The 27,508-nt window shown below is 40.7% G+C and overlaps 2 protein-coding genes across 6 annotated transcripts; both read right to left on the bottom strand.

Moving 5' to 3' along the window:
• Nucleotides 1-398: 398 nt before the first annotated feature.
• Nucleotides 399-14,560, bottom strand: mdm2 (MDM2 proto-oncogene). Of its 4 annotated transcripts, none has more exons than XM_079494910.1 (13): nucleotides 14,450-14,560; nucleotides 10,646-10,727; nucleotides 9,460-9,534; nucleotides 9,208-9,341; nucleotides 8,983-9,032; nucleotides 8,813-8,881; nucleotides 8,671-8,729; nucleotides 8,485-8,548; nucleotides 7,924-8,111; nucleotides 7,539-7,658; nucleotides 7,260-7,319; nucleotides 2,730-2,838; nucleotides 399-1,754 (listed from the first exon to the last, which is right to left on the bottom strand). In XM_079494910.1, the coding sequence occupies exons 2-13, from the start codon at nucleotides 10,700-10,702 to the stop codon at nucleotides 1,366-1,368; spliced, it is 1,374 nt and encodes a 457-aa protein (XP_079351036.1). In that variant the 5' UTR covers nucleotides 10,703-10,727; nucleotides 14,450-14,560; the 3' UTR covers nucleotides 399-1,365. The 4 variants fall into 4 exon arrangements, with proteins under 4 accessions (XP_079351036.1, XP_079351033.1, XP_079351035.1 ...); XM_079494907.1 differs by having other exon boundaries at nucleotides 2,730-2,919; nucleotides 14,450-14,558; XM_079494909.1 differs by lacking the exon at nucleotides 14,450-14,560 and adding an exon at nucleotides 14,141-14,304 and having other exon boundaries at nucleotides 2,730-2,919.
• A 3,777-nt stretch (nucleotides 14,561-18,337) lies between these two features.
• Nucleotides 18,338-26,108, bottom strand: slc35e3 (solute carrier family 35 member E3). Of its 2 annotated transcripts, XM_079494915.1 has the most exons (8): nucleotides 25,839-26,108; nucleotides 24,927-25,326; nucleotides 22,753-22,863; nucleotides 22,202-22,261; nucleotides 21,917-22,015; nucleotides 20,996-21,078; nucleotides 20,455-20,539; nucleotides 18,338-19,985 (listed from the first exon to the last, which is right to left on the bottom strand). In XM_079494915.1, the coding sequence occupies exons 2-8, from the start codon at nucleotides 25,323-25,325 to the stop codon at nucleotides 19,884-19,886; spliced, it is 939 nt and encodes a 312-aa protein (XP_079351041.1). In that variant the 5' UTR covers nucleotide 25,326; nucleotides 25,839-26,108; the 3' UTR covers nucleotides 18,338-19,883. The 2 variants fall into 2 exon arrangements, with proteins under 2 accessions (XP_079351041.1, XP_079351040.1); XM_079494914.1 differs by having other exon boundaries at nucleotides 24,927-26,106.
• Nucleotides 26,109-27,508: the final 1,400 nt, after the last annotated feature.

Consider the following 27,508-nt stretch of genomic DNA (forward strand, 5'->3'; position numbering starts at 1 on the left):
AGTAGCTGTCACAGATTCCCCTAGGCATAGGGAGACACTTTGTGAGGCTTTGTGAGACACCTTTACAAACACATTGGTGAAGAATTGTATTAAGGAATTCATTACCAGACTTACCAGCATTATGCGTTATTCCAAAACAAATACATTACGGTCCCTGGGGAGTCATTTGACTTTGCCTAAATGTTTCTTTTACCTACCCATTTCCCTACCATGTTTTTGCATCTATTAAATAAAGTTTGCCTCAGCTCATTTAAGATAGTAGAAAATAAGATGGAACTCATTCTCATATCATGTCACAGTACGTGCAAATCTTCTAGGTTCTTCCATTACTCCTCTATGCCAGTCTCGATGTGCATCTCCATTTTATTTAAATAAATTCAATAAAGAGATTTGGGAACTTTAACTTTGAACTTTTATTTTTTATATAAATTTCGGAACTTTGAAGTAGTAGTTCACTCAAAATATCACTTATTCTTTTAACAATAACACACCCCAAGAAGTCTTGAATTCATGGAGATCTTAATCTTTTTGTCACATTCCAAAAAAACTCAAGGCATTTCAAGGCTTCATGGGGTTTGTAATTGATAGAAAATAGGCAATTTTTTGGGTGAACTACTACTTTAAATATACTTTAAATATACAATAAATAAAAAAAACTCTTCAAAAACAAATATACATTTAAACATCACACAAACTGTGTGTACAATGTACAAACTGTACAACAGGGCTGGGGCGATATGGACAAACATTTTTTTTTAAATTAAAGAACTCAACATTGATATTACCCATTGTATTGTGACATTTATTTAAATTTTCAAAAAAAGAAAAAGTTAAAATAGCTGATCTACAAGCTCACACGTCGATGATGTGATGCATTGGGAGCTTGTAGATCGGCTATTTTCACAATTTCTTGTACAATTACACCAAGTATAAAACCATGGCCAGTGATTAAACCCCCCCCAAATAAAATTTCTCGTAAATAAAAAAAGTCTCATATCAAATATCGATGTAGTCGATATATATATATATAATTATATATATACCCAGCCCAATTCAAAACAAAATAAAACTGCCAAAAACAGTTGAACAAGAAAACTGCAAAAACAGCAAATCTCGATTTTCCTACGTCTCTTGTAGAAAAACAAACTAAGAGTAACTAAAATGGAACTAGTTACTCTTACATCAATATTACTCTCCTCCAAGCAGAGGTGGACAGTTAAGTACAGAATTTCTACTTTTAAGTACTGTACTTAAGTACAAAATGTGTACTTAAGTACTGACTTGAGTACAACATTTGTACCTAAGAACAGATTTACTTAAGTAAATGTCCACCTCTGCCTCCAAGGAGTTCTGCTTCTGATGAGATCAACAGAAGAATGTTTTGACCACCATCTGAATTGGCTCCCGGCAGACCGGGCACACTTTGTTGCGCCTCTTCAGCTTCCTCGCACACTTGAAGCAGGCCATCAGATGTCCAGTCTTTCCGTGGACTATGCAGCCGTTTTTGGGCTCGGACTGGCATATCACACACAGGTCCGAGCCGGGATCTGCGGCAAGAGAGGTAAGAGAGGAGGGGGGTGGGATGGAGGGGTTCAGGGAAGGAGGAGCAGAGATGGTCGAGGCCTGTGAGGTCTGTGAAATGGAGGTCTGTGAAAACTCCTGGGACGACGGACCGGGGGATGGAGTCTCACGTGGAGGGAGGGGAGTGCAGGTTCTCCTCCCGTCAGGGACATCAATTCCCTCATCCTCAACACCTAGAGGAGAAAGGACGGAAAGCAATTATAATTTTTTCTAGTTAATCAGCGGACTGACCTCATGCTTCCTTCTATGCATGAGAAGTCCAAGCTGCTTCTTTTCACCTGACAGGGGGCCCGGCCGGTTTTAGGTAGATTACATCGGCCGTTAGCCAAACAAGCTAAAGGTTGCTACATTTTGATACATTAAGCCACCGATTATAGGCAAGCCCCCAGTAAGGCTATCCAACGTTGAAGATGCCACTACCTACTGGCGAAATGTGGAAAACTCCAAGTTTTCAAGGTGACACGACACCATCTTTGTTTGTGCTAGATATAATATAGCATGAAGCCAAAACACCCGCGGGAGGATCGACAACCACGGAGGTATGATTACTTCTAACACGACGGGACCGCGATGGGCCGTCAAAAACATAATCTTTTGTTAGAATTGGAATCATTGATTTAGATTAAGAGTTATTCACGTTTTAAGATTTTTGATCCCATCCATTAAAATGGAGGTGGACCACTTTGGATGACGGCGATGTTGCGTTGTGTGGGCAAACCATTATATGAAATTAAGCTGTAATAATGAAAATATACTACTCCTCCCCGATGAAATAGGCTGTAATCAAATGGCACACAAAATTAAATAAATCAGCTGTCTATGAATGTTATACAATACCTACCGTACTTTTAGGACTTAAATTGAAAACCTGCTATTCACAAGTTTAATTCCTGTCCAATATTGAGAACACAATGAATACCGTTGCTGTCGGGCAGAAACCTCATATGTCCACAAGCGTTACTTTAAAAAGTTCCAATGGATCCAATGTTGTCATCATTTAGTCACAAGCTTGAGTTCAGCACAAACATACGCGCCGGGCAACCAAATGGTCAGCGAAGAAAATGATGGAAGAAACATTCCAAGTTGAAATATGGGGATACAAGGTTTTGTCCCGACAGCGACAATATTAAATATCACACATTTGTTACCTGGACATTCTGCTGATGCCGATTTGGGGGGTCCAGGGGAGGGTGTGGGGGGCAGGGGACTGGGGTTAGTGCTGGGAGTTGCACGGGGTAACACCTCTCGCAGCCAATCCTGACGTAAAGACCAGCAACGGTTACAATTTCTCGGCAATGGTGGATTCAGCTCTTCACATTTAAGACACCTCCAATAGTCCTGACATTCACACACACACGCACATTCACACAAAATGTGTATAGTCAGTCAAAGGCGCCATTGTCTTATTTGATTCATTTGTTGGTTTTGCCTGTTGATTTCTTCCTACTATAGCGTCAGTTAGCTCTGGTGTCTCTGCTGTTTTTCAAAAAAACGCATATGGATTAAACGCAAGATTTTGATCAAAGTTCATATATTTGTTTGTTTGTTGTTTGTTTTTTAAGATATTTTTTGTGGCTTTCACCATTTTATTGGAGGGATAGGTATACAGGAATACGAGACATCTCACCCCGGTGAGTTGTCTTCACTTTTTGACATGTCGGGGTGAGTTGTCCGGACAGCTCACCCCGGACAGCTCACCCCGGAAAGTGAAGACAGCTCACCCCGGAAAGTGAAGACATCTCACCCCGGTGAGATGTCTTTACTTTCCGGGGTGAGCTGTCTTCACTTTCTGACATTGCGGGGTGAGTTGTCTGTACTTTCCGTGGCACCCATTACAGTAGGCATAATTCAATTTCGGATCTAACTATCGGTTCCTACAGACGTGCGCAGTCACGGCTAATTATTTATTTATTTAACAGTAAAATCCGGTGAAACACTTGTAAGGAGTAGAGCGTCTCTCTCTCTCTCTCTCTCTCTCTCTATGCAGCATTGAGGGGGGGGGGGTCGTTTGTGGATAATGTTTGCGCTTCAAAGGCAGAGTCTGACGGCTGTACAAAGTTGCTAATTAGACGCACAACGGACGCATGATCAATCAATCACAGTTCTAATAGGCCTATACTGACTGAATTACATCTGAATTGAATGCCCCAGTGTGGAGATGAGCACACTGCACTGCACAACTTTTGACCAAAATGGGACAGCACACTGCACACTGCACTGCACAACTTTTTTCTTTCTTTTTGTAGATATGACAACTTTTTAGTGCACAACTTTTGACCAAAATGGGACAGCACACTGCACACAGCACAACTTTTTTCTTTCTTTTTGTAGATATGACAACTTTTTAGTGCACAACTTTTGACCAAAATGGTTCAGCACACTGCACTGCACACAGCACAACTTTTTTCTTTCTTTTTGTAGATATGACAACTTTTTAGTGTTTTTGTAGCAAACTGATGTTTTTTTTTTTTTATGACAACTTTTTACTATATTTTTTAGTTTACATTTTTTCTATACTTAACTTTTTTCTATATTTTTTTGTACAAACTGATGTTTTTCTAAACTTTTGATGTTTACCTTTTTTTATATTTTTTGTACAAACTGCTGTTTGAACTTTGTTTACAATGTTTCTATATTTAAATAAACTACATTACATTTGACTCTTGTGTTATATTCTTGTGAAATATTCAGTAAAGTATAGCTCAAAGGCTACATATTCAGTCAGACTTTTGGTGAGTTGTCCTGACAACTCACCCCTAAACGTGAAGACATCTCACCCCGAAAGTGGCCAAAAGTGAAGACATCTCACCCCAGAAAGTGAAGACATCTCACCCCTAAAAAAGCAGGGGTGAGATGTCTTCACGTTTAGGGGTGAGTTGTCTGGACAACTCACCAAAAGTGAGTTTAGGGGTGAGTTGTCTTGTTACCGTATACAGTAGGCTGACAGGAAATGGGGAGAGAGATGGGGGATTGACACACAGTAAAGGCCGTCGGGATCGGGAGTTGAACCTGCGGCACACTGCCAGACTGGATTACCAGCCAAGGTGCCCAGACGGCTACGCCAGCCGCCCGGGCCCCAAGTTCATATTTATGACATGGAAACCATGCTCTAGCGTAAGGGTAGTGTCTCTTTGCTCAGAACTGACAGCACTACACATGCAGTCTGATGGATTATCGTCAATTGAAATAAATTGTCATATATGTAGATCTATTAACATTCAGACTTAAAATCCTGAATCCGATTCGAATCAGTTAAATCCTGAGTAAAATACAGCCCTGCTGTCTATATGATCATTCATTGATTTAATTTCACTGCGATGCAGAGATCACCGAAGCTTATATACAGTATATTTAAGTAGCATATTTTATTACATTTCTAAGAAACATATGTAATAAATATTTAAAATCACTCAGTATGAAGTAAGCGGTGCCTTTGATGTGTGTGCCGGATTACATTGTGTCATCAACGTAAACCCACCCCACAATAGCAAAGTAAAACAAACCATCCTATAATATAAATGTATAAACATCCCATAATATCAATGTATAATCATAACATCATACTATAATGTAAACATACAATAAAATATAAATGTAGAATCATCCTAACATACTATAAAATCAATGTAGGTCCCAACATCCTATAATAATATAAAATCCTATATTATAAATGTAAAAAAAGAACATTCCAACATGCATAATATCCTCCCATACACCCCTGTGTGTGTGTGTGTGTGTGTGTGTGTGTACACTACACAAAGCGTGTCTGAGGAGCGTGTGTGTGATGTGTGGTTCATGCATCATTTTAGCCTACACCAGAGTAATCTAGTAGGAGAGTGGCGACACTAGCGTTGACTCCCATTGTAACAACGGAATGCGGAAGTGCTCATTCTATCTCAATGGGATAGTTCCAATGTTTGGAACTATAGCCCATAGCACCCCGCTTTGCGGTGAGATCAAAGCGTGTCGCCACTCTTACTAGATTACTCTGACACCAGTGTTATACCAAGCAATACCCCTACCCGCTTGTGATTGGCTGAATGCAGGAAGGGCACTGTCCCCTTCCTACAAATAAGTAGGATTAAGGTTAGGCATAGTTTCACTGAGGTTAAGGTTAGGATTAATGTTAGGCATAGTTTTACTGAGGTTAAATTAGGATTAAGGGGTAGTTATAATTTTACTGGTGTTAAGGTTACGATTAAAGTTAGTTTTAAGGTTAAGCAAGTAGGTCGGAGAGGCTTATCGTCTGCATCATCTGAGAACGCAGAACTCTATCCCCATTACAATGCGATAGACCCCTGGGAGATAAATTGCTGAGGCGGCGCACCACTCCTATAATATGAGCCCCCAGGGGGTGTGTACGCTTTTCCGACATGTCAATAGTCCGACGTGCAGAAAATGACGGGATTATGGTTGGCGAACATGCGTTAAGGTTAGCGAACAATGACTAGTCTGAACTAAGTACTGCGCCCGCTCCCAGTAATTCCAAGCCATGCTACACATACGCCCAGTTGGTGGTGCCCTTGCCTTGTATCTCAAAGGCAAGGGCCACCTGGACACTCAGGTTAAGGTTAGTAATCCTAATCTTAGGTTATGGTTAGGCATAGTTTTGCTCAGGTTAAGGGTTAACGCTAGGCATAGTTTTATTCAGGTTATGGTTAAGATTAAGATTAGGCAAAACAAACAAAACAAAGCGACTACTGGCCAATCACAGCACATCCGAACCGGGTCTTGGATCAACTCTTGTGCAGAAAGGAGGAGTAACGCATGGTGCACTGTGCCTCCTGTGTGTGTTTAATGTAATTAGCTGCAGATTTGTGTCAGTCACAGCCGTTTATGCCGTACTCATGCATACACATACATACAAACACCCACAGAGCCACATGTAGAAGCGACCTGCTCCAATTAAGGCAAAGTAAGTTATTTTCTTTTGTTAAACTTAGTGTTATATAGCTCAATATTCTGTTATTAGTATAGAGTGTTTGTTCAGTAACAGGAGTTTCCCCATCTCTTCAGCACTTTAATAAACAGAAAATGCATTTTCAGGGTCAGGATTACAATGTTATTCAATCAGGAAGGAGAGAGAACTCATACAGGATGAAGGATAAACAAGTGAAATTAGAAGTGATTAACCCATTTAGGACAGATTTCTAAATCATGACATTTTCTGAAAAACCCATTTTTCTGTCAGTGGTTTTCAAACCAGTTCATGTCAACCCCAAAAATGATATGAAATTGGCCGCCGACCCCCATCTGAAAATGTTGTTTCAGGGACCCCCCAGAAGCATAGATTTGAGTTTTTTTTTTTTTAAGTATTTTCTGTTAGAGCTTTAGAGACAGAAGACCCCTCTTACTGAACAAAACTCTATAGCAGTGATTAATTACCATCACAATATGGAGCTTTAACCGTTTAACAAAACACTTTCTGTTTTAACAAAGAACATCACTTACTCTGCCTTTAATCAGAAATAATCATCTACTTTTAAGAAACATATCTCTATGGGTGTGTTATGTTTGTATTAATCATTTATGGTTTATCATTATTATGCACCATGTGTGTTTGTGTGTGTGTGTGTGTGTGTGTGTGTGTGTGTGTGTGTGTGTGTGTGTGTGTGTGTGTGTGTGTGTGTGTGTGTGTGTGTGTGTGTGTGTGTGTGTGCGTGTGTGTGCATACTTACTGCTTCTGTGATTTCTGTGTCTTCATCAGTGTCCTCCTCATAGATGGTCACCTCATACACCTGACAGAAAAGTAAGTAAGTGTAAGTAAGTGGCATGGCGAATATAACACAATGTAATCCACAATGTAATTACAAAGTAACTACACTACACTGAACACAGTACCAACATAACAACACCACAACAGAACACAATTAAGTGCTGTTATTCTTTAACATAACCACTCAAAGTGGTTATCTTGTAGTGTGTGTGTGTGTGTGTGTGTGTGTGTGTGTGTGTACCTGGTCATCATCGGAGAGTGACGTGTCTTCATCAACGTCGTCATCATCAACATCATCAGTGTCGTTGGACTCGACCTCAAACTCCACACTGAAGTGGTCTGACCTGTCTGACCTGTTCGACTACACACACACACACACACACACACGCACACACACACAATGGAATTGCTCTTTCTTCTTCTTATAGCTTTAGTGGCATGTATCTATTGATCTATCTATGTGCTTGTCTATCAGTCAATAAATCCGGAGGAACAAATGTCAACCAAGACGTGTCGTACCGACTGTGGAAGTAATGTTATAAGCTAAATTAGTAGGCGGTTCCTAATTGATTAATCTATTAAATTAATTTAATGTTCTCATTTGTGTGTGTGTGTGTGTGACTCACTACATAGCTGTGGGCCTCAGAAGACTGGCTGCTGTGTCGGACTCGGTCTTGTCCGTTCCTCAACTCCTCTATCACACACCAGGACATACTGTGGTCGAATGTCAAGGAGTAACTGTCAGCTCTCCTCCTCTTCATGTCACTTTCTTCGTCTTCACCACTGTCGTCATCATCACCACGTTGAGATGGACCTGATGAACACATCAACACGAATGACTGAATATTGTCACTGTCGGGTGGGAAACCTTACTTTTCAGGAAATGGGGGGGGAATAAATCTGTGTTCCAATGGATCAAATATAGTTACTATTTAGTGACTCACAAGCTTTTATTAACACATTCCATTGGTTAAATATTCAATGACCCATCACCTTGTGAGCTTGCATCGGCTATTTTTGGGTGATACTTTAGTATGACGAAGTAAGGCATTAATTTACAAAAAAAAACACACAAAAACGTAATATGGACCTAAATGGTTTCTGCCCGACAGTGGTGATATGAGAACCAACTGACCTGGATCCGGTTTAAACACAACCTGAATGAATACCGCTGACAATAAACTGACCTGGCTCACTCCTCCATCGCCTCCTGCTGCCCGAAGTGGAATGGGTACTGTCTGCATCGGAGTCCTAGATAGATAGACGAATGTCATGTTGTCATAATTAGTGCACTTGTTGAAAGTGTACTCAGGGCAGCATTACATTTTCTAACATCTCAAATATGTGTGTGTGCGCACGTGTGTGTGTCTCACCTCAGGTGGTCTATCTGGCTGACTGTGGCTGTTTTGTTGAGTGGCAGGACAAGAAGACTCTAACAGACAGACAGACAGAAGAATGTAAAGCTGTGCATTCAACTCAATATTTTAAATATGGGGGAGAGGAGTTAGTAGCTACCTTGGATTTTGACTTCAGGTGGTCTGTCAAGGTGACTGTGGCTGTGTTGTTGAGGGGCATTGGAAGGCTCTGACAGAGAGACAGACAGAGTTAGTAGAATGTAAAGATGCACATTCAATTAAATGTTTTAAATAGAACGTACAAAGAGCAGAGGAGAGGAGAGGAGCTACCTTGGGTTCTGACAAGCACCAGGTTCTTCGTAATCATTGAATACAGAGGCCTGAAAAAATATTTATTGTGATCAGAACATTATCATGATGCCAGCCAGAGACATTATTGGTCAGCAATAGAACAAGTATTTATGTTCACAACCCATGAAACGCAGATATCCAAACATGCTGCCCATAACTGTGTGTGTGTGTGTGTGTGTGTGTGTGTGTGCGTGCGTGCGTTACCCTGTTTCTTTCACGGAGAAGCTCTCAACGCCCAGGACTTTCCCCAGTGCATCCTGGGAACAGTGCACAATGTGCAGGTCCGTCTGGTCATAAAGCTGCTTCTTCATTATATACTGACCCAGGTAGTACATCACCTGGAGAGGGGAGGGGAGGAGAGGAGTTGAGCAGCTATGCTATATCTGCACAACTTTAGGTTACTTTACTTGAGTATTTCCATCATTAATCAAGGAGATTAAATGATTGTTTCCTTACCTCTCTGAAACTGAGGATATCTTTAGTAGCTCCCGCATGTTTGAGCAGAGCACTAAATTCTACCGTAGGTCGGACCTACACACACACACAATAGTTAGTCTATAAAAGTACTTATATACATATGCACACACACAACCTACTCACAACACTGTTACTCTAACCCTATCGCAATACTCACAATTTTCTCTATAGAATATTTCAAGAGAAAATATTGATAATATCGAATTACAGGTATATTAGCATTGGCATAAAAAGTGGTCATGGCAATATTTAAGTATTTTCATTTACAAAGAAGAATATACATATAATGTATTACAGAATAATTTGAATCCTGAAAAGTAACAGTGTTGGACAAGTACTTTTTTCCACCAAAAAGAGACGATAACCTCCAGCCCTAGAGTACCCTACTGTTTCGTTGTCATGTGTTATCATGTGTAAGAAGCTGTCTTGTGACAAGAATTGACCTGAGGGTGTTATTCATCTTTGTCCTTTTGATTCTGTCCCAACCATCTAGAGATCATAGAACTAAGATGCCACTGCATGCTGGCTTTGGATTTACAGTTGTGTCAGATAACTACTTGACAACCTGTGTATATCATGTACTTCTCCCCCATGACCTCATAATAAACGTCTGTCTCCCACTCCGTTTTGCCTCAACAGACACCCTGATTGATCCATATAATACATTATAATAACCAATCCCCGCTTGGAAGGAGAGCTCAAAAGTAAATTTCACACACAGCTTCATGTATACTGTACATACACAACACTGTTAACCCATTCTGGGCAGGAACCCCTTTTGGTGTTTTAAGCATATACTTTAGCTATTGAAAAATAGCAGATCTACAAGCTCATAGCCATTTTTGAAAAATCGTGAAAACGCGGCACAAATCTTTGAATATTATAACGGTTTTAACTCAAATCTTTGCTTCTGAGCTGGTCCTGGAATAACATATTTTCAGATGGGGGTCGGCGGCCAATTACATGTATTTTTTGGGGTCCTTGACATGAAATATTGAGCACCACTGATATAGAAACATGAGGTATTTCAGAAAACTGTCAGGATTTAGAATAGGTTTTTTTCCCTGACGTCAGGTCTAAATGGGTTAACACACACAGTACTACTAAATTAGACACATAAACATCCCACCATCTCTGGAGGACAGACTGACAGTCAGTAACTTACCATTTGCCTGTCCGCCTCACTCAGGGCTCTACTTCGGGGATCTTCGCTGGTTGACATTCTTATTTCTTCCTGTTCCAATTACCTGCAAACAAATAAAAAACACTACCGGTATGTTAGCTTATGATTGACTGCTACACTTCATAGTTGTTTGTATTTATTTAAGGAAATGTACATTTCACAGAGTTAAACAGTGTCACGGATGTGGTGGGTGGCACTCCGACGTTTATTGACTTGGATGAGACTTGTGATCAATAGCTTAATCACTGGTTTCTTTCAAAACTGGCCTGAAAAGCATCCATCAAGAAACTACAAGTGGCGTTAGAAATGAATTCCCATTGACATTAGGGGTCATCATACACCGTTGCTGTTTTTTCCTTTTTTCCTCATGCTTTAAAAAGGTGTTTTTTTTATTTGTTAAACGGTTAAATCTCTATATTCTGATAGTAATCATATAGTGTTTATTCAGTAACAGGTCTCCCTGTCTCTCCAGCTCTTTAATAAACAGAAAATTTGTGTAGGTGACAACATTTAGCCAATCAGGAGAAAGTAGCCAATTATCAGCTTAATGTTTTATAGTGTTCCAGTTTCAATTTGGTCTGCTCATTTCTTTGTGTCATCACTTACAATTCCCCTTGTTTTAACTGTATCCTGACTGAGTTCTCTATCCTGATTTGATAAAATTGGTATCCCAACCTGAAAATGTTACTGAACAAACACTCTATATAGCAATGAGTACTATGACAATAGAACTTTTGAACACTAATATTAAACAAAGGAAATCACTTACACTACCTTTAAATATAGCTATTTGAATTTGTTGATGACATGTGTTATTCGTATTTGTTGATGACAACCATGTATTATGTTAATATGCTAGGACTAAACAGCCTACATGCTTTATCAAAGCTTACAAAGACACAGAGGAAAGGATTTTACAATTAGGAGCAGAACTTGTATAATTGAGATCCTCTAAAAAGGGATGAACATTCTTCAACATGCAAACGATGAGGATTATATGCAAAATAATTGCGTCCTCTTTACTTGCTAAGCAGTGATGTAAATAGGTTTTCAATGTAATGAGTCCCGGGATGCACTCCCACTTCAACAACGTTAGGAGTCATATTTTGCCATTTTTACAAATGTAGTAAGCATTTAACTCCCATTTAATTTTATATGGTTATAATGTGTAGAAAACAGAAGAAGAAATGATTATTATAACTAAAGCTAGCAAAACAAACTAGAATAAAAAGTAGTACAGTAGTGCATCCCGGGGATGCAGAGGTCGTTGTTTTATTAACTATAAACTACGTTTTGGGATCCAAAATGCACCCTATTTTAATCTCTAGCCAAGAAAGAAAAATGTGTTGGGAACAGGAAGAATAGGACTTCATTATGTCAGAAAGATAACCAAATGAAGGTCTGTGCAGCAAAATGTTGTCCTTGTTGTTCCCAATCAATATATTTAACTCAAAATAAAGAAAAACACAAGACACTGTGTGCAGGAGTCCTTTCTTCAATAATGATACAATCATTAAAATAAAGATTTTAGCATAGGAGTCATCAGATGAACGGACTGATCATGTCAAGCTCACACAGTCATTAAATTAGACACTTTAAAAGCAACAACCCCAAAGAAACCGTTATAACAAATGCACTTAAATAATAATAGCCTCTCCATCCAAAAACAAACAGGTTTCTTACCTATAGTATGTTTAAATAAATAGACATCCTTAAAAATCCTTAAATCCTAGACATGCTGAGTTCTGTACATAAAGTGCAGCAGTGTGAGACAGACTAAAAGGCTCTGTGCTTATATACTGTCTGTAGCACTGACAAGACATGTCAGGACAACACACACACACACACACACACACACACACACACACACACACACACACACACACACACACACACACACACACACACACACACACACACACACACACACACACACACACACAGTCACTGTTAGATGTTAAGGCTTAGTCACTGTTGGATGTTTAGTCAACTCCAAACTTACTAAATGTTTATTGATACTATAACTGTATAATATAATTGTTTAATATAATAAAATTGTATAATAACTACATTATACAATATGTCTAGACATGTCGTGGCTAGTTTGCTATGAGTCATACTATGTCATCAGTTTATGTAATATATGTAAGCTCAGTCACAAGAACCATAAAGATATTATACCATAGATATTATATATATATATAGTGATTGATTTATTAACAGTTTGCAGAATTACATTTCAAGTACAAGAATATACATATAGAGAATATATAGAGACGTACGAATATACACAACTATATAGTCAAAAATAAATCATCATGGGAGGTAAAAAGGGAAAATAAACATATTGTTAAGCTATTTTCGAAACTTTCATGAGTTTCCCAAAAATAGGAAGTCCGGGTTTAAATTGGTAAACTATGTGCATTTCCTCAACCGCTACCGGTATGTGTAAAAGATTAAACCTCAAATAACACGTGACGTAATGTAGATTACTAATATATTGCATTCAGCCTTGGCATTACATGAAGAGAGACAATAGTTTGTTTTTAGCTCAACTACAGCCCAACGAGTGGGATATAAGTTATATTAACTACGCATCTGGGTGAACTCGCTGACTCAACTAGTGGTTACTGGAATAATGTAAACACATGCTGAGTCAGTGCGTTCACACTGAAGCAAGCTACCAGTTCAATTGAAGCCAGCGACACGAAGAAAGCAATGCGACGTTTTGTAGCCGCTAGGCACTACATCTAGAATGCTTCTACGACCAAAGTGTGTATTCCACTCACCCCCTCTCTCTCTCCTTCCTACTGGTAATGGAATTGGATTGTATTTTGAACCCCGGACTTATTTCCCTGTGTGTGTTTTGTGTTTGTAATTTGTTGTATGTTTGTTTCTACACGCTTGACATCAACAGCGACAGTGTGAACGCAGCTGCGACACAAACGAGAGACAGTCAGCGAGAACGAAAGATATGCCCGGGCTTGTCCTGCATATACATTTCGCACGTGCGCGGTGCGTCACGCCGTAAAGTAAACAGCAGGTCTGCAAGCTCAGGGCGCGTTGCGCTGTACACGCACTGAGCTTGTAGGTCTGCTATTTTCGTGCGTTGGGGCCGACTCGGGAGGACACGATGCATAACCAAACTCGGCCTCCCTCCACCTCCAGTCTACTTGCAGTCTTGCACAGCACTCAGCACTGGCACGTTGTTGTTATATCAGGGCTTGATTTGAAGGGAGTAGGTTCTTGTGGGTGCGCTGTGTTCTTTAACAGCCAACAAAGTGCAGACAGACAAAGATATTAAGATAATGGACGTAACATTTACCTCTGAATAGGGAGTGCAATAAAATGTTTTCTAAAACGCATTTTTGAGATTTCAGTCAACTCAAATTAACACAAATGCGGAACTTATCCGTTTTTAAAGATTTAATTTAGTCGCGCAAAGTGACTAAAGAGTTTAAAAGAGACTGTTAATACCCGAAAGAAATGCAACAACTACACCCGGCGCAGCAGTGCGTTCTGTCCGCGTATCTCTGTCTGCCCGCCAGCCACGGCGCTTCCCTCTCCGGGTCGCTTCACTCGGGAAAACACGAGGCTCCGCGGCCTGCTAGCATGTTCCCAGGCTAGTGCAAACAAACAAACGAAACGTTCTACAAACACCTCAGTCGCGTTTACAAACGAACCGGAGCTACGCATCTAATCCCCACATACTGCAACTGTACACGAATCGATGCAATACTTTTAATAAGGAAATTATCTAACTATAATAATAAGTTTACAACAAACCTGTAGAAAGTAGCAGCTAAACGCGCGTGAGGCTCAGTTCGTGCATCTGTTTTGGTTTAGGCTGTAATCAGGATCCTCAAGGATTCGTCTTTGACGTTGACGTCATGCGGAAATGTTTCAGTAAGGGTGGGATGGAGAAGTGGAGTACACTTCCTAATGACGTCAGAGTCTTACCCTTGGTGCCCTTACTCAATAAAGAATATTTATAATAGTATGGGCCGGCTCAATAACTCATGTTGTGGGGGCGACAGGTTCAAACATAGAAATTGATAGAGTTCAAATTGATTGATTTGTATCATGGTGGATGTAAAATAATGGTGTAAAACAAAATTATATAGGCTATATATGATCTACAGTGGGTCAAATAACTGCTTTATAATTGTAATTGAAATAAACAAAAGTAGCCTACACAAACAAAACTGTGAAGAAAATACAGTTTCAGTTGTTTTTTCTGAAATTCTTTATCTTGTATTTTATATTATGCCCTTTAGAACGATTAATAGTTACTTAAAATGTTGATAACCAAGTAAGTCGATAATTGTTTACTTCAATGATTGAAGTCAAGTGATTGAATCATCAGTTTACTGAAATCTTACCTAAGTATTGATTAATCTACTGAATGTTCTGATCAATAGTCGTATGACCCTGTTGATCTTTGCATGACTCATTTAAGTTGAGAATTTGTTCAAATACCGGTAAAAATATAACCTGGACTTTTCCAGTGATCCTGTTAGTACCAAATAGTACGAAAGCATTAGGCCTTTACCACTGACCGTGTGTGTGTGTGTGTGTGTGTGTGTGTGTGTGTGTGTGTGTGTGTGTGTGTGTGTGTGTGTGTGTGTGTGTGTGCGTGTGCGTGCGTTTTATTTTATTTGACCTTTATACAGGTTCAAGATACATACAAGATCTCTTTACAAGGGAGCCCTCTTCAGGGTAGCAGGATGTAGCAGCTGTACAAAGTAGTTGCAAAGTGTGTGTGTGTGTGTGTGTGTGTGTGTGTGTGTGTGTGTGTGTGTGTGTGTGTGTGTGTGTGTGTGTGTGTGTGTGTGTGTGTGTGTGTGTGTGTGTGTGTGTGTGTGTTTGTGTGTGTGTGTGTGTGTGTGTGCGCGTGCAAGACAGGGTTTGCACGTGTAAAAGATAACACAGGAATGCCAACTGTCTTTAAAATAGTTTACTGAGGGCAGGCTGACAACAGGTGTTTAGTTTCAGCCACAGACATCAGTGTGTCTCTCTCTCTCTCTCGCTAGTGGAAGAACACACTGCTACTACAGCAGCCTGTCTGACTGCGTGGGGGACCGCCAAGCCTGGGTCATGTGACCGAGGTCTGTGACACATGAAATGTAAATGTTGTGACTCACAGCACTTCCCCTGTTACTCAGCTAACAGACATGAACACCTGAATAACATGTCAGGACATGAACCAACATGTAAACCAGCCATTGTACTGGTAATGCTGCACTGGCTCCATTTTCCTCTTCATCGCCTACTCTTCTTCTGCCCCTATACTCATCGCTACTTGCCTCACAACTGCTTGTACTGGGAGAGTTGGAATTGTAAGATAGATAGACAGATTATGTAATGTAGACCCTAGTAACCCCATGGGGGGAATTCAATTTCAGCCTCAACCTAGCTGATGGCTGCTACATATTTATTCATCCATCCATCCATCTTCAACTACTTATCTGTAGTTGGGTCACGGGAGCAACAGCTCCACCAGAGAGCTCCAGACTTCCCTCTCCAGAGCTGATTGATTGAAATATTTAATTAACCTTGTTCAATTCATCAAAACATTTAGAGACGTACAAATAGACACTTCTATATAGCCAAAGAACAGAACAGGAATTCATCATAAAGGAGGTAAAAAGGTAAAAGAAACATATACAGTGAGGGGAAGTGGGGGTGGGGATTCCGATTTTACGGGGGCCAGTTTCGAATTGCAGCCGTCCGTAGGTGTCCTTTGAGAGCGGTTTTGAAGGAGTCAAGGGATTCGCATGTCCTAATGGAATTCTACATTTTGGTGGCATAGGAGAGAAAAGAATTTAGTCCCTTGTTTGTGCTGAATCTGGGTTGTACATGGTTTGTTGCACTCCCTCTGGTGTTATGGGTGTGGACTTCGTTAACATTAAGGAAGTATTTAGACAGGTACATTGGTATCTTGGTGGTGTATCGAATCTTGTGGACCAGACCCATTGCAAGATGGTGTACTCCTTAGCCATTCCAGTCTGTCAAAGTGGGCAGGGGTGAGGTGGGTTCGGGGGGTGAGGCCAAGTAGGAGCCTGACCAGTTTGTTTTGGGAGGTCTGGAGCCTTGTCTGTCTACCGAGCAATCATATTTATTGAACAGGGAATTGAACCGTGGGACCTTCTGTTTGCCAGGCAGCACCTCTACCCATTCAGCCATGGCCGCGCCCCGCGCTAATAGACAAGACAGATGGACGGACGGATGGACAGACAGGACGGCCTTTGCCGGGACCATACAGATACCAAAAATAAGTTCAGTAACATTTACATGAAATATGGAGAAAATGTAAACGCAAAATATAAGACTGAAGCCATGTGTCTACGTTTGCATATGGTTGAAACTGTGAATATAATGACATGTACTGATGGAGGTGTGGTCCCCTATAGTTTAACTAATCTCCACTAGTCTAGAGTACGTAACGAAACGCCTGCGCCCTTCGGTCGCCGGTCTCTGAGGCTAAGTCGAACTAAACTCCATTATAGTCTACTCTAGAGTAGACTATAGAGTAGACCACCCAGGGTTTAGTCGAACTAAACTCCACTAGTCTGGAGTAGACCTAGCCTCGTATAGCCAGCCTTCATCTGCCTTAAGCAATGCATAGTATCGCTTACTATGCAAGGCTAGAGTAGCCCAAGCTTGCTCATACAGTAACTCATTCACTAATAGGATAACATTGCCTCTTCTTCACACTTAAGATTAAGAAGTCCATTTTACAGCACAAATACTGCAATTAAGAGCATCTTTCTTAATGGACCACTTTAGACACTTAGAAACACATCTATTAAAATTAATTATTTAATTAATTAATTATTTTTGTTTTGTTTTTCAAAGGCCAAATGTAGGCTATTACCTAGCTCTGATCCATAACGCATTAGCTATGGACCAGAGCTAGGCTATTACCTAAACTTTCTGTATTAGACAGACAGACAGATCCCGTTCCCAAGGGAAGACATACAATGCACCCACTGCACACACAATATATGGTGGAAACAGCTACACTTTCTAACCACCCAGAGACAGGGAGAAATAAATTAACAATGTGTAAACATTGTTAAACATTTAATTTATTTATTTATGCAAGGAGTTGCATGGCGACCCTCTGGTGTGGTTAGGGCTTTAAGGATCAGACAGATTTTCAACCAAAGAGTTTAGTAGTTAACAACTACTAATAAAGTCTTTGGTTGAAAATCTATGTGCCATATCATACTGACATGCTTATAATTCAATACTGGCACTATTTTGCAGACAGGCAAAATTTAACACCCTAAATCCGATCGATGGATAGCAGCACTAGAGACTAACATGTGGATTGTGTGCCTACTCAGTTAGGTGTAGGAAGGTATATGGAGTGATAAAGTTATTGAAAAGACTAAAAGTGTGTAGTCATGCCACACAATACATTCACTGAAAATGAGGATTAATACTGTAACTGAACCCATTATGACCTGAAAGTGAAGAATCCTTAAAGAATTGAAACGTTGTTCGTCATGTGTGGTATCGTTAACAGTGTATAGGAGCATTTAAGTGTGTGGGATTCCTTTCAGAGATTACAACCCCATCTCAATGAATCATCCTTAAGTCCTTGGTGTAAACAAGGTAATTGAGATCTGATGGTTTAAATAATGTGTAAAATAAACACTTAAATGATACATTCTGAATAAAAGACATTTTATTGAAATGCTACGTATATGAAAAAGGGAATTTCCAACAACATAAATCATGAATCGTATAAAAATCATTGCATTTGTCAAATTATTTCTCTGTCAGACTCAATCATACGAGCAACCATAGCAATACACATTGATCATGCTAGTAACCATGGCAACACTGCTATTGGCACTACCTCATACTGGATGTGTATGTGGTAACCATGGTTACCAGTATACTGTTCATGGCTCGGACATCTTTAATAACAAGCTACAAATCAGAATAAACTACAATATTTCCATCTCCCACCTCTCCTTCCTCTTTTCTCCTCAACTACAGTACAGACATTTCCTATCATTCTTCATCTCCTCATCCCTTCTTCCCATCCGAGCTATTGTTTAAAAAAATGTTTTTAAGTTTGCCCAAGGGGCAGGGACCCTCAGGGTTCCTTGATTGCGATCCAAAATGCACCCTTACAGGTCTGTAAACTCTGAGAAATGTACAAATGGAACCAAATTGATTTGGCTCCATTTGTATAGGGGTCTTTGTAATTAAGTTAGAGAACCACTGTGGTAGAGAATGTTAATAAAATACAACTAGCAGCACAACTGTTTTTGGTTGTAGTCGCGGTCTACCTGATCGTCTACTGAGAAATGCATATCATGTGGTCAAGGGAGACCCCTACTGGTTGCCATGAGGTATTGCATAAAAAAAGGCAATTTTGCCTAGCTCAGCAGTCCCGTACAGCTGAAGAACAGTATACATTTGGGTGTTCACGTGTGGAATACAGGTAGAACATAAAGTTATGGATTGAAGCTTTAATCCAGTGGTTCCCAAAGTGGGGTCCGGGGACCCCCAGGGGTCCTTGAGAGAGTTCCATGGGGTCCCCAGCTAAATGATAGTTTGGAACCAAATGGACCCTTGTGTGTACACTCGGAGTTAAATTAACATTGATTTTACAATATGAATTGGGGGACCCAGAGATAGAAATGCCATTAAACGGGGGTCTGTAGACTAATGCATGTCAAACCGGGGGTCCTTGAAATTAAACAGGTTGAGAATATTCTCCTATGGGGGGGGGGGGGGGGGGTCCGTGGCATATCTTTTAAAATGGGGGGGGGGGGGGGGGGGGGGGGTCCACGGGCCAATTAGTGTCAATTTGGGGGTCCTTGAAATGAAAAAGTTTGGGAACCACTGCTTTAATCTATCAGTTCATCAATAGCTGGGAACCAGCCAAAACTGTCTGGATAAGGCCCTACTCGAAGGCACACTGTCACACCTTTTTATCAGGACCAAGTTCAGCTTTGAAAACCAGTCAGATTGAAACATAAGGACCAGTTTTCCCAAAAAAAAAGAACAAAAACAAATACATGTTCAGTACCATGAAAAGCAAAATAAACCATTTGAGCAGATTTCAGGATATTAATCTATTACAAAAATATATAAAAAAAAAAGAAAATCACCGACAACATAAATACAATCTGAAAAAGTACAATCATTAAAGAGCCAATAGGAAGATGTGTTGTTGATTGACAGTCGGCTCAACCTATGGTCTCTGTGTCAGATGGCTCTTTCCCTCCTCCTGTTCAAGTAGTTTGATGTGAGTGTAGGCCAGTATGCCAGACAGAGTCACCAGTATACCTAGAAACTACACACACACACACATACACACACACATTTCAGCTACCGTAGATACAATGTAGAGTTTTGTGCCAAGGGCCCCCAAATTGACATGAATTTGGCCATGGACCCTCATTTGAAAATGTTTTCTTCAAAGTTGGTGTTGGCTAGACCTCACGCTTGCAGTAACTAATTTTCAATCAAAATCTTTCAAACATTTTCGAGATTTTTCAAAAACAGCAGATGTACGAGCTGTCAGTGAATGTAAAGACTTATTTTTGGCTGATTGCCACACATGCTAGTTTTACCACTTCAAATACAATACTATAACCGTACAATAATAAGATTTAAAACGGAAACCTGCTGTATAGGTCATATGTGTGTATGCCTCCTTCTGAAAACCCAGGACGACAGTGACGCACTAGTTATGAGCCTAGTCAACCGTTCTTGCTCAGTGTTAACGTTTCTAATCAATGATTCTACTGAACTGTTCTCACCTGGTTGAAGGACAGAGGATCGTGGAACAGGAGGTATCCACCAATCAGAGTAATGCAGAATTTAAAATGGCCAAACATATTGTACCTGAGAGGGCCAGGGCTAAGGAAATCATACACGTAGTGCATTATTGTAGTACTGGCCATATGCTGTGTTGTTTTCTATTCTATTGTGTTCTATTTAGGACGGTCATCATTAATGTGTTAAAGTAAAACCCTTAAGAATTGGTTTAGACTAGAGAATAAAAGGCTATTTAACCAATCTGTATGGTAGATTATGTTGATATACAATACAGCAACTAGCACAACTGCAGTGGTTGGTTGGAGGAATGGAGGTGGTCTCCCTACTACTAAGTCTAAGGAATTCGTAGCATTTAGCTTTCTCTGTTGGAAGAGAAACACATAACGGCCACAAAAACGCAGCAGCAGCTTTAAACGTTTCTCCCGCAGTTGTGTAATAGAAATAGAGAGAGCGAGTGCAGATTGATTCATGATCGTTTTGCCAGCAGAGGTTAAATGATCAGGGTCAGGGGTCAAAGGATACGTGACAGCAGAGGTGTTCCCAATGATCCAGTAGATTGACAGGTTGACCAGGAACGCCACAATGCCTGATAACGCCACCATCACCTACGTGAACAGAGACAACGACACCTAGGTCAGTGTTTCTCAAACATTCTCATGTCAAGGACCCCCCAATTCACATGTATTTTTGGCCTAAGAACCCCATCTGGATAGATTTTGTGCCAGGGACCCCCACCACAAGACGTTCTCTCTCACTCACACTCTCTCACACACTCACACACTCACACACTCACACACTCACACACTCACACACTCACACACTCACACACTCACACACACACACACTCACACACTCACACACTCACACACACACACTCACACACTCACACACTCACACACTCACACACTCACACACACACACACACACACACACATTCTGTGTCATCATTCCAGGAAGTGAAATAAAATGAGATGCCTGTTGCTGGTTAATACGATATACAGTACAGTGAGGTCCAAACATTCCTTCCATCCACATCATCCATAGGAAAGAATAACACCACAAACCTTAAAAAATGTACACTAAGGACTGACTTAGCCCTACTTCAAAATGACATAGCCTACCCATTAGTTTTATATAATACATGATGAATGATGTAAAATGCGTTATAATTGTTTGTTTGCAAGTTAAATGTCCACAAATAGAAAAAAAAAATAGAAAATGTTGCACAAAATTAGTCAAAACATCAGTAATCTGTGATCTAGGACTCGACAAAATCGGGAGCAGAACCCAAGAATCTCCATCGTTTTTGGGCTCTAGTTTACAGGAACATTAGTGGTTGGTGGTATGATCCATCAAGCTTGGTGATTAAGCTGTGACGCACCCTCTTCTTTCGCTGTGTGTGTGCTTATGCTTGTGCCATGTGTACGCATGTGTGTACCGTACCATAGCAGCCAGGGACCAGGGTCCAAATATTCCCCCATCTCCAGTCAGATTCTCAAAACAAGGCACCACACCAACCAGAAAGGCACTGGACAAAGGAGCCTGGGGGGGGGGGGATATGTTCACAATGATCACTTTTTTTTGTCAGGTGTCTGTCAGAACAAAAACATATCCATGAATCCAAGTCTCCATGGGGGGAATAATCGATAGAAAATACTACTATCATTATTGTTTGTACCGTTAACAGTACTAATCTTAATATCTCTACTACTGTAGATATAGTAATACCTGGTAATACAACAACTGCATGGAGTTCACCTGGAGTTCATGTTGTTTAGCTCCTACCCACTGTATGAGAGATACAGACAAAGATACACAGAGAAAGAGAGAGAGAGAGAGAGAGACATACAGAGATACAGAGATACAGCGAGATGAGAGATATACAGAGAGAGACAGAGACATGAGATATAAATTAAAGCAAAAATCTGATTTCATAACTGAAAGATGTTATTGGGCCAAGACCTACTGACCAAAAGATTGAACATGGATTCTATTGCTACTGTAGTATGACCACTTAAAATACTCTTTAATCTCATAAAATCTAATAGCCGTCGAAAATAGGCTATCTACAAGCTTACAACACGTCTCTGCGCGACACACTGTAAGCTTTAATGTAGATAGTCAGTACAAATGACTGAAATCAGTCGTGCCGATTGAGAACTTTAATCCATGAGATAAAGAGAGAGAGATAGATAGATACAGGGAGATTAATTATGTTCAAAGTTCTATCTATAAGTAGAGTATCAATAATTAATAAAGTGGATAAATGTGTTACTCACCACTTGGTACAGTGATGTCACCAGGACACCCAGCGATGCAAATACCATCCCCAACAGGTTGAACCTGACGTCATAGTAGGAGTTTAATATGACACCTAATGTTATAGGAACCTAATGGGAGAGAGAGGGGCGAGACACACTTAAGTATACACATGTGTAAGTATGTGTGTGTGTGTGTGTGTGTGTGTGTGTGTGTGTGTGTGTGTGTGTGTGTGTGTGTGTGTGTGTGTGTGTGTGGACAAGTCAGACAAGATAGAGAGACATGGTCTGGTCATGCAGACAGACAGACACTGTCTGTCATACTGTTCAACAGAGTCACTCTCTCCTGCAAAGACAGTTTGTCCTACAGAGACAAACAACAATAATATAATAATTAAGTAGCCGAGTAGTGAAACTTCTGTTGTCATTTCACAATTCATATTTTAAACCACTTCTCAAAGCAGGGTTGACTTAAAAGTTAGAGAAGCGTGTTTGTGAAACTGTGAGCAAAATGGTTCTTGCCTGGTTCCATCCCCCAGGCGTGAAAAGCCAACACCTATCCCCCCCAACCCCGCCGGAGTTCCCTTGAGCAGTGATTCCCAAACTTTTTCATGTCAAGGACACCCAAATCGACACTTATCACCCCACGGTTTTACAGCTCTAGCAGTGATTCTCAACCATTTTAAATTCAAGGACCCCCAGTTTGAACTGAATTAGGCTACGGACCCCTATTTAATGGCATTTCTATCTCTGGGACCCCAATGTATATTGTAAAATCAATGCTAATTTAAAATGGACCCTAACAGGTCCATTTGGTTCCATTTGTACACTCTCAGAGTTACAGACCCATAAGGGTCCATTTGGTTCCTAATTATCCTTTAGCTGAAGACCTCCTGGAACTCTCTCAAGGACGCCTAGGGGTCCCCAGACCACTGCCCTTGAGCACTGAACCCCAGACTACTCCAGTGGAGCTGCTTGGTGGCCAACAGTATAAAGGCTGTGGCTGTGCTGGTCAGATCCCAGGTTTTACTTTGTGCGTTTATCTGTGAGATTGTGCAGGGCGTTGCTGGAAAAACACCACTGCTCAGCACTGTCAGCAGCATGGTACCTACCCTAGGTAAATAAAGGTTACAAATGTGTAAATAAATCAAAACACATTTTTCATTTGCAGTCAGGTCCAGCATATAGGTTTGAAACATGTTTTTTCTTTTTTCTGCATGGAGGGCCCTGAATGGCATGACCATAGCCGGGGAGCCACAGGCCCAACAGCTCAACGGTTAAGGATTAACATGTGATGTCATGCTTTTTATTTGTGTTTTTTCTATTCACTTGGTCATTAAGGTCTACAGAATGAGAGGTCTGCTCTGCCGGAAATATTGCGGAGAAATATGTTATGGCCATTTTTCTATACCACACCAAAGACAACAAAAAAACTCCTTAGCCTACCTTTGGCCATATCCACTTCACCTCACATTTGTGATGGCTATAGCCGTTTTTAGGCCAAGGAGTGTTTTTCGTGCAAAACTAATGCTTGGAATGGATTCAGAATCATGAAAACCCCCTAGTTTTACATGTCACATGCTACTTAAAGTATGATGAAATTTTCCTTAAATTTGTTGTCTTTGGTGGGGTATACAAAAATGGCCATAACTTTTTTTCGCAATACTTCCGGCAGAGCAGACCTCTCATTCTGTGGACCTTAATGACCAAGTGAATATAAAAAACACAAATTAAAAGTATGTCATGACATCACAGGTCCTCTCAAATTTTTGGTGCTGGCCCCCCGGCTACCAGTGTATGGAACTTCAATCTTCCCCGTCAAACCAAACTCAGCTTCTATACCAGAATGCTGCGTGCAGTACTTAACATCAGCAAAGCTGTACATATATTACTAACAAGACTCTGTGTGAGGGAACACCAAGGGTGAGCCATAAAATAGCACTCTGGAGAATTAAACTAGCAGGACACTGCCAAAGGCATCAAGAACTGCCAGCCAGCAAACTGGTGCTCTGGGAACCAAGTCCAATACACGGGCATCGATCACGAGGACGTTCCACACTAACATACGTGGATGTACTCAAGAACGATGCTGCAGCACAAAGTACCAACGAACTGGCCAGATGTATGGAGAACCGGGATGACTGGAAGCGACGATGGAGGGCTCGTCTGAGGACGACCTAGAGAGAGTGACCTACCACTGTGAGTTTAATCTTGGTAGAGAAGGTCTTCTGGTAGTATCCTGTCTGGATTAGGATGATGACCGGGGTGGTCATGGTCTTGGCCAGCTGATATGTCCCTATGCTGTTATTCTGGAGAGATAAATTGGTAAAAACCACAAACCCACAGAAACTCAGAGCCAGCAACGAGATCTTCCTCAGCGGGAGACTCTTGGGAGCAAACATGTCCATCCTCTGGCAGCAGTAGAGGCCCAGCCATGTCACTATGAAGTGGATCAGAGTCAGAGTCATGTTGGGAAATCCGTAGTGGACGTAAATCCACTTGTTGATGAAGACGATGCATATGGACGATAACAAATTGACCAGTAGACCGGAGACAAGGCGGCGGTTCGATAGCAACAGGGACAGAGCAGACATCCTGTGTATGAAGATGAAATCTGTTCATTTAATTACAAAAGGACTCCATAAAAGTGATGAGATATCTGCAGGTGCTGTATGGTCAATACAGGTAATTTTCAGATGAACAAGTCTTTTAGGTTGTCAACTGAATATTTGAGGTTGTCATTCAACAAGTAGCCTCGGAAACCCAGACGTTTTTATTTCCAGGGAGAAAAAAAAGTCTGTTAAGTTTCTTTTTAAAAAAGAAAGAAAACTAAATTAACAGGATTATAGTCTAATTGCCATGTCAATGAAAACACTGGGGGGGGGGGGGGGGGGAATGTCCTCTCTGTATTTCGTTATGTCCTCTGTCTATCTTTTAGGGTCTTGTTTTATGTCTGTCTGTCTCTATAGTGTTGTCTGTCTGTCTCTATAGTGCACTCTCTGTCTGTCTGCCTGTCTGTCTGTATGTATGTATACTGTCTGTCTGGCTCTTTTATGTCCTCATGTATTTCTGCCACGCAACAGCAACAGAACAGCCGAAGTTTATACTCAAGTGTTCTATGTCTCTCTCGTCTCTCTCCCAGTCTCCCGGCTGTCCGCTTCTCATTCCTGGGTCTTTATATGAAGACTGTCCTCTAGGCTCCGCTGGCAAAGTTTGTCTCCGAAGACTCGCCCTGTTATTCCTGTCTGAAGAGCGTTGTCGGTTGGTTAATGAACACTGAACAGACACACGTTTGTTGTTTGATCACCTCAGTTCAACACACTTTTGCCAGTGTGTCAATTCCGTTATTTGAGCCAGTTACAATTCCGATGGCAAACTTCACAATAAACGTTTGCAACTAGCTATAGGTTCGTATTTGTTTTTGTTTAATTCAGTGGTTTTCAACCATTTTCATATCAAGGCCCATTATTTATTTGGCATTTGAGCCATCAAATGGTGGTCCATTTGATGAGAAATAACAGACAAACGACGTTGATCAAAATAATAATGATTTGAAATTGACATTCTCTAATTGTGTAGATGTCTTGTAAATTAACTTAGTAGCCTAATGCAGATGTAACTCTTGAGAGTGTAAAATGAAACCAAATGGACCCAAAAGGGTCCATTTGGTTTCATTTTACACTCTCAGGAGTTAAAGATCCATTTGGTTACCAACGCTCCATCATTTAGCTGGGGAGTGGGGACCACCTGGAACCCTCTCAAGGACCACTGGTGGTCCCCGGACCACTGTTTGAAAACCACTGGTTTAATTGATTGATTGATTGTGGGCTCAAGCATCTGCCATCACAAATCACAGGCTGTTTCTGAAATGCCTTTGATGCATTGCATTTCAGAAACAGCCTGTGATTTACATTATATTTTCCCCAAAACGCGGACAATCTTTGTGCTTTTATTTTAAAAGCAAAATCCGCCAACCTCCGGCTGTAGTGCCTTTAGCTGTTGTTGACTTGACAGTGTCTTGTGACGTCACATGAGAACAGAGCTTCCTCTGTGATCTGTAGCGCGGAAGTAAACCATCGTGTCAGAGGGAGCGCGCCACCTGCTGGAGTTTTACTAAATTACATGTAGAAGAAATGTTACAAGCTGTAACACATTTCTAACAAAAATATTAAGTAAAAGTGGCGTCCAGCCGTCCAGGGAGTGGGACCCTCACGAGTTCCTTGAAGGGGTTCCAAATGGACCCAAATTAAAACAAGCCCAGGGCTTCTATGTGTAGTTCCAGACTCTATATAGCATTTGAAGATTGTGGAATAGTCATCTGGCTATGCGAGACTATCCTTTTAACAATACTTGTAAATCGTACCTCTGTCTGTACTAATTGTAAACTGAACCTTACCTCTCTCTCTCTCTCAAGCGTTATGGGGCACCTTGAAATGAAAGGTTTGACAACCACTAATAATTCAATCAAGACATTCATGATAATTTCATAACAATAACCTTGTAAAAAGAAATTGCATTAAAAAGGTTTACAAACAAGGCATTCATATACAAGGCTTGAAAACACGTTGGGGTTAAAATGTCCACTTAGGCTTGTCCCAAAAGATCTCTAAATGTAATGAAAGATTGCAGGACAAACCCCCACTTGTTTAGCCGATGCTATGGCCTTAGCCTATTCCTGAATTTGCTCATAAACCACATGAACCCTTGCATTCCAAGATGGGCCTAAGGACCCCCAAAATTATATTCATTAGATTTTTTGCGGCTTTAACAGTGATTT

This window comes from Electrona antarctica (assembly GCF_951216825.1).
Source record: "Electrona antarctica genome assembly, chromosome: 23".
In the NCBI taxonomy this organism is placed as follows: domain Eukaryota; kingdom Metazoa; phylum Chordata; class Actinopteri; order Myctophiformes; family Myctophidae; genus Electrona; species Electrona antarctica.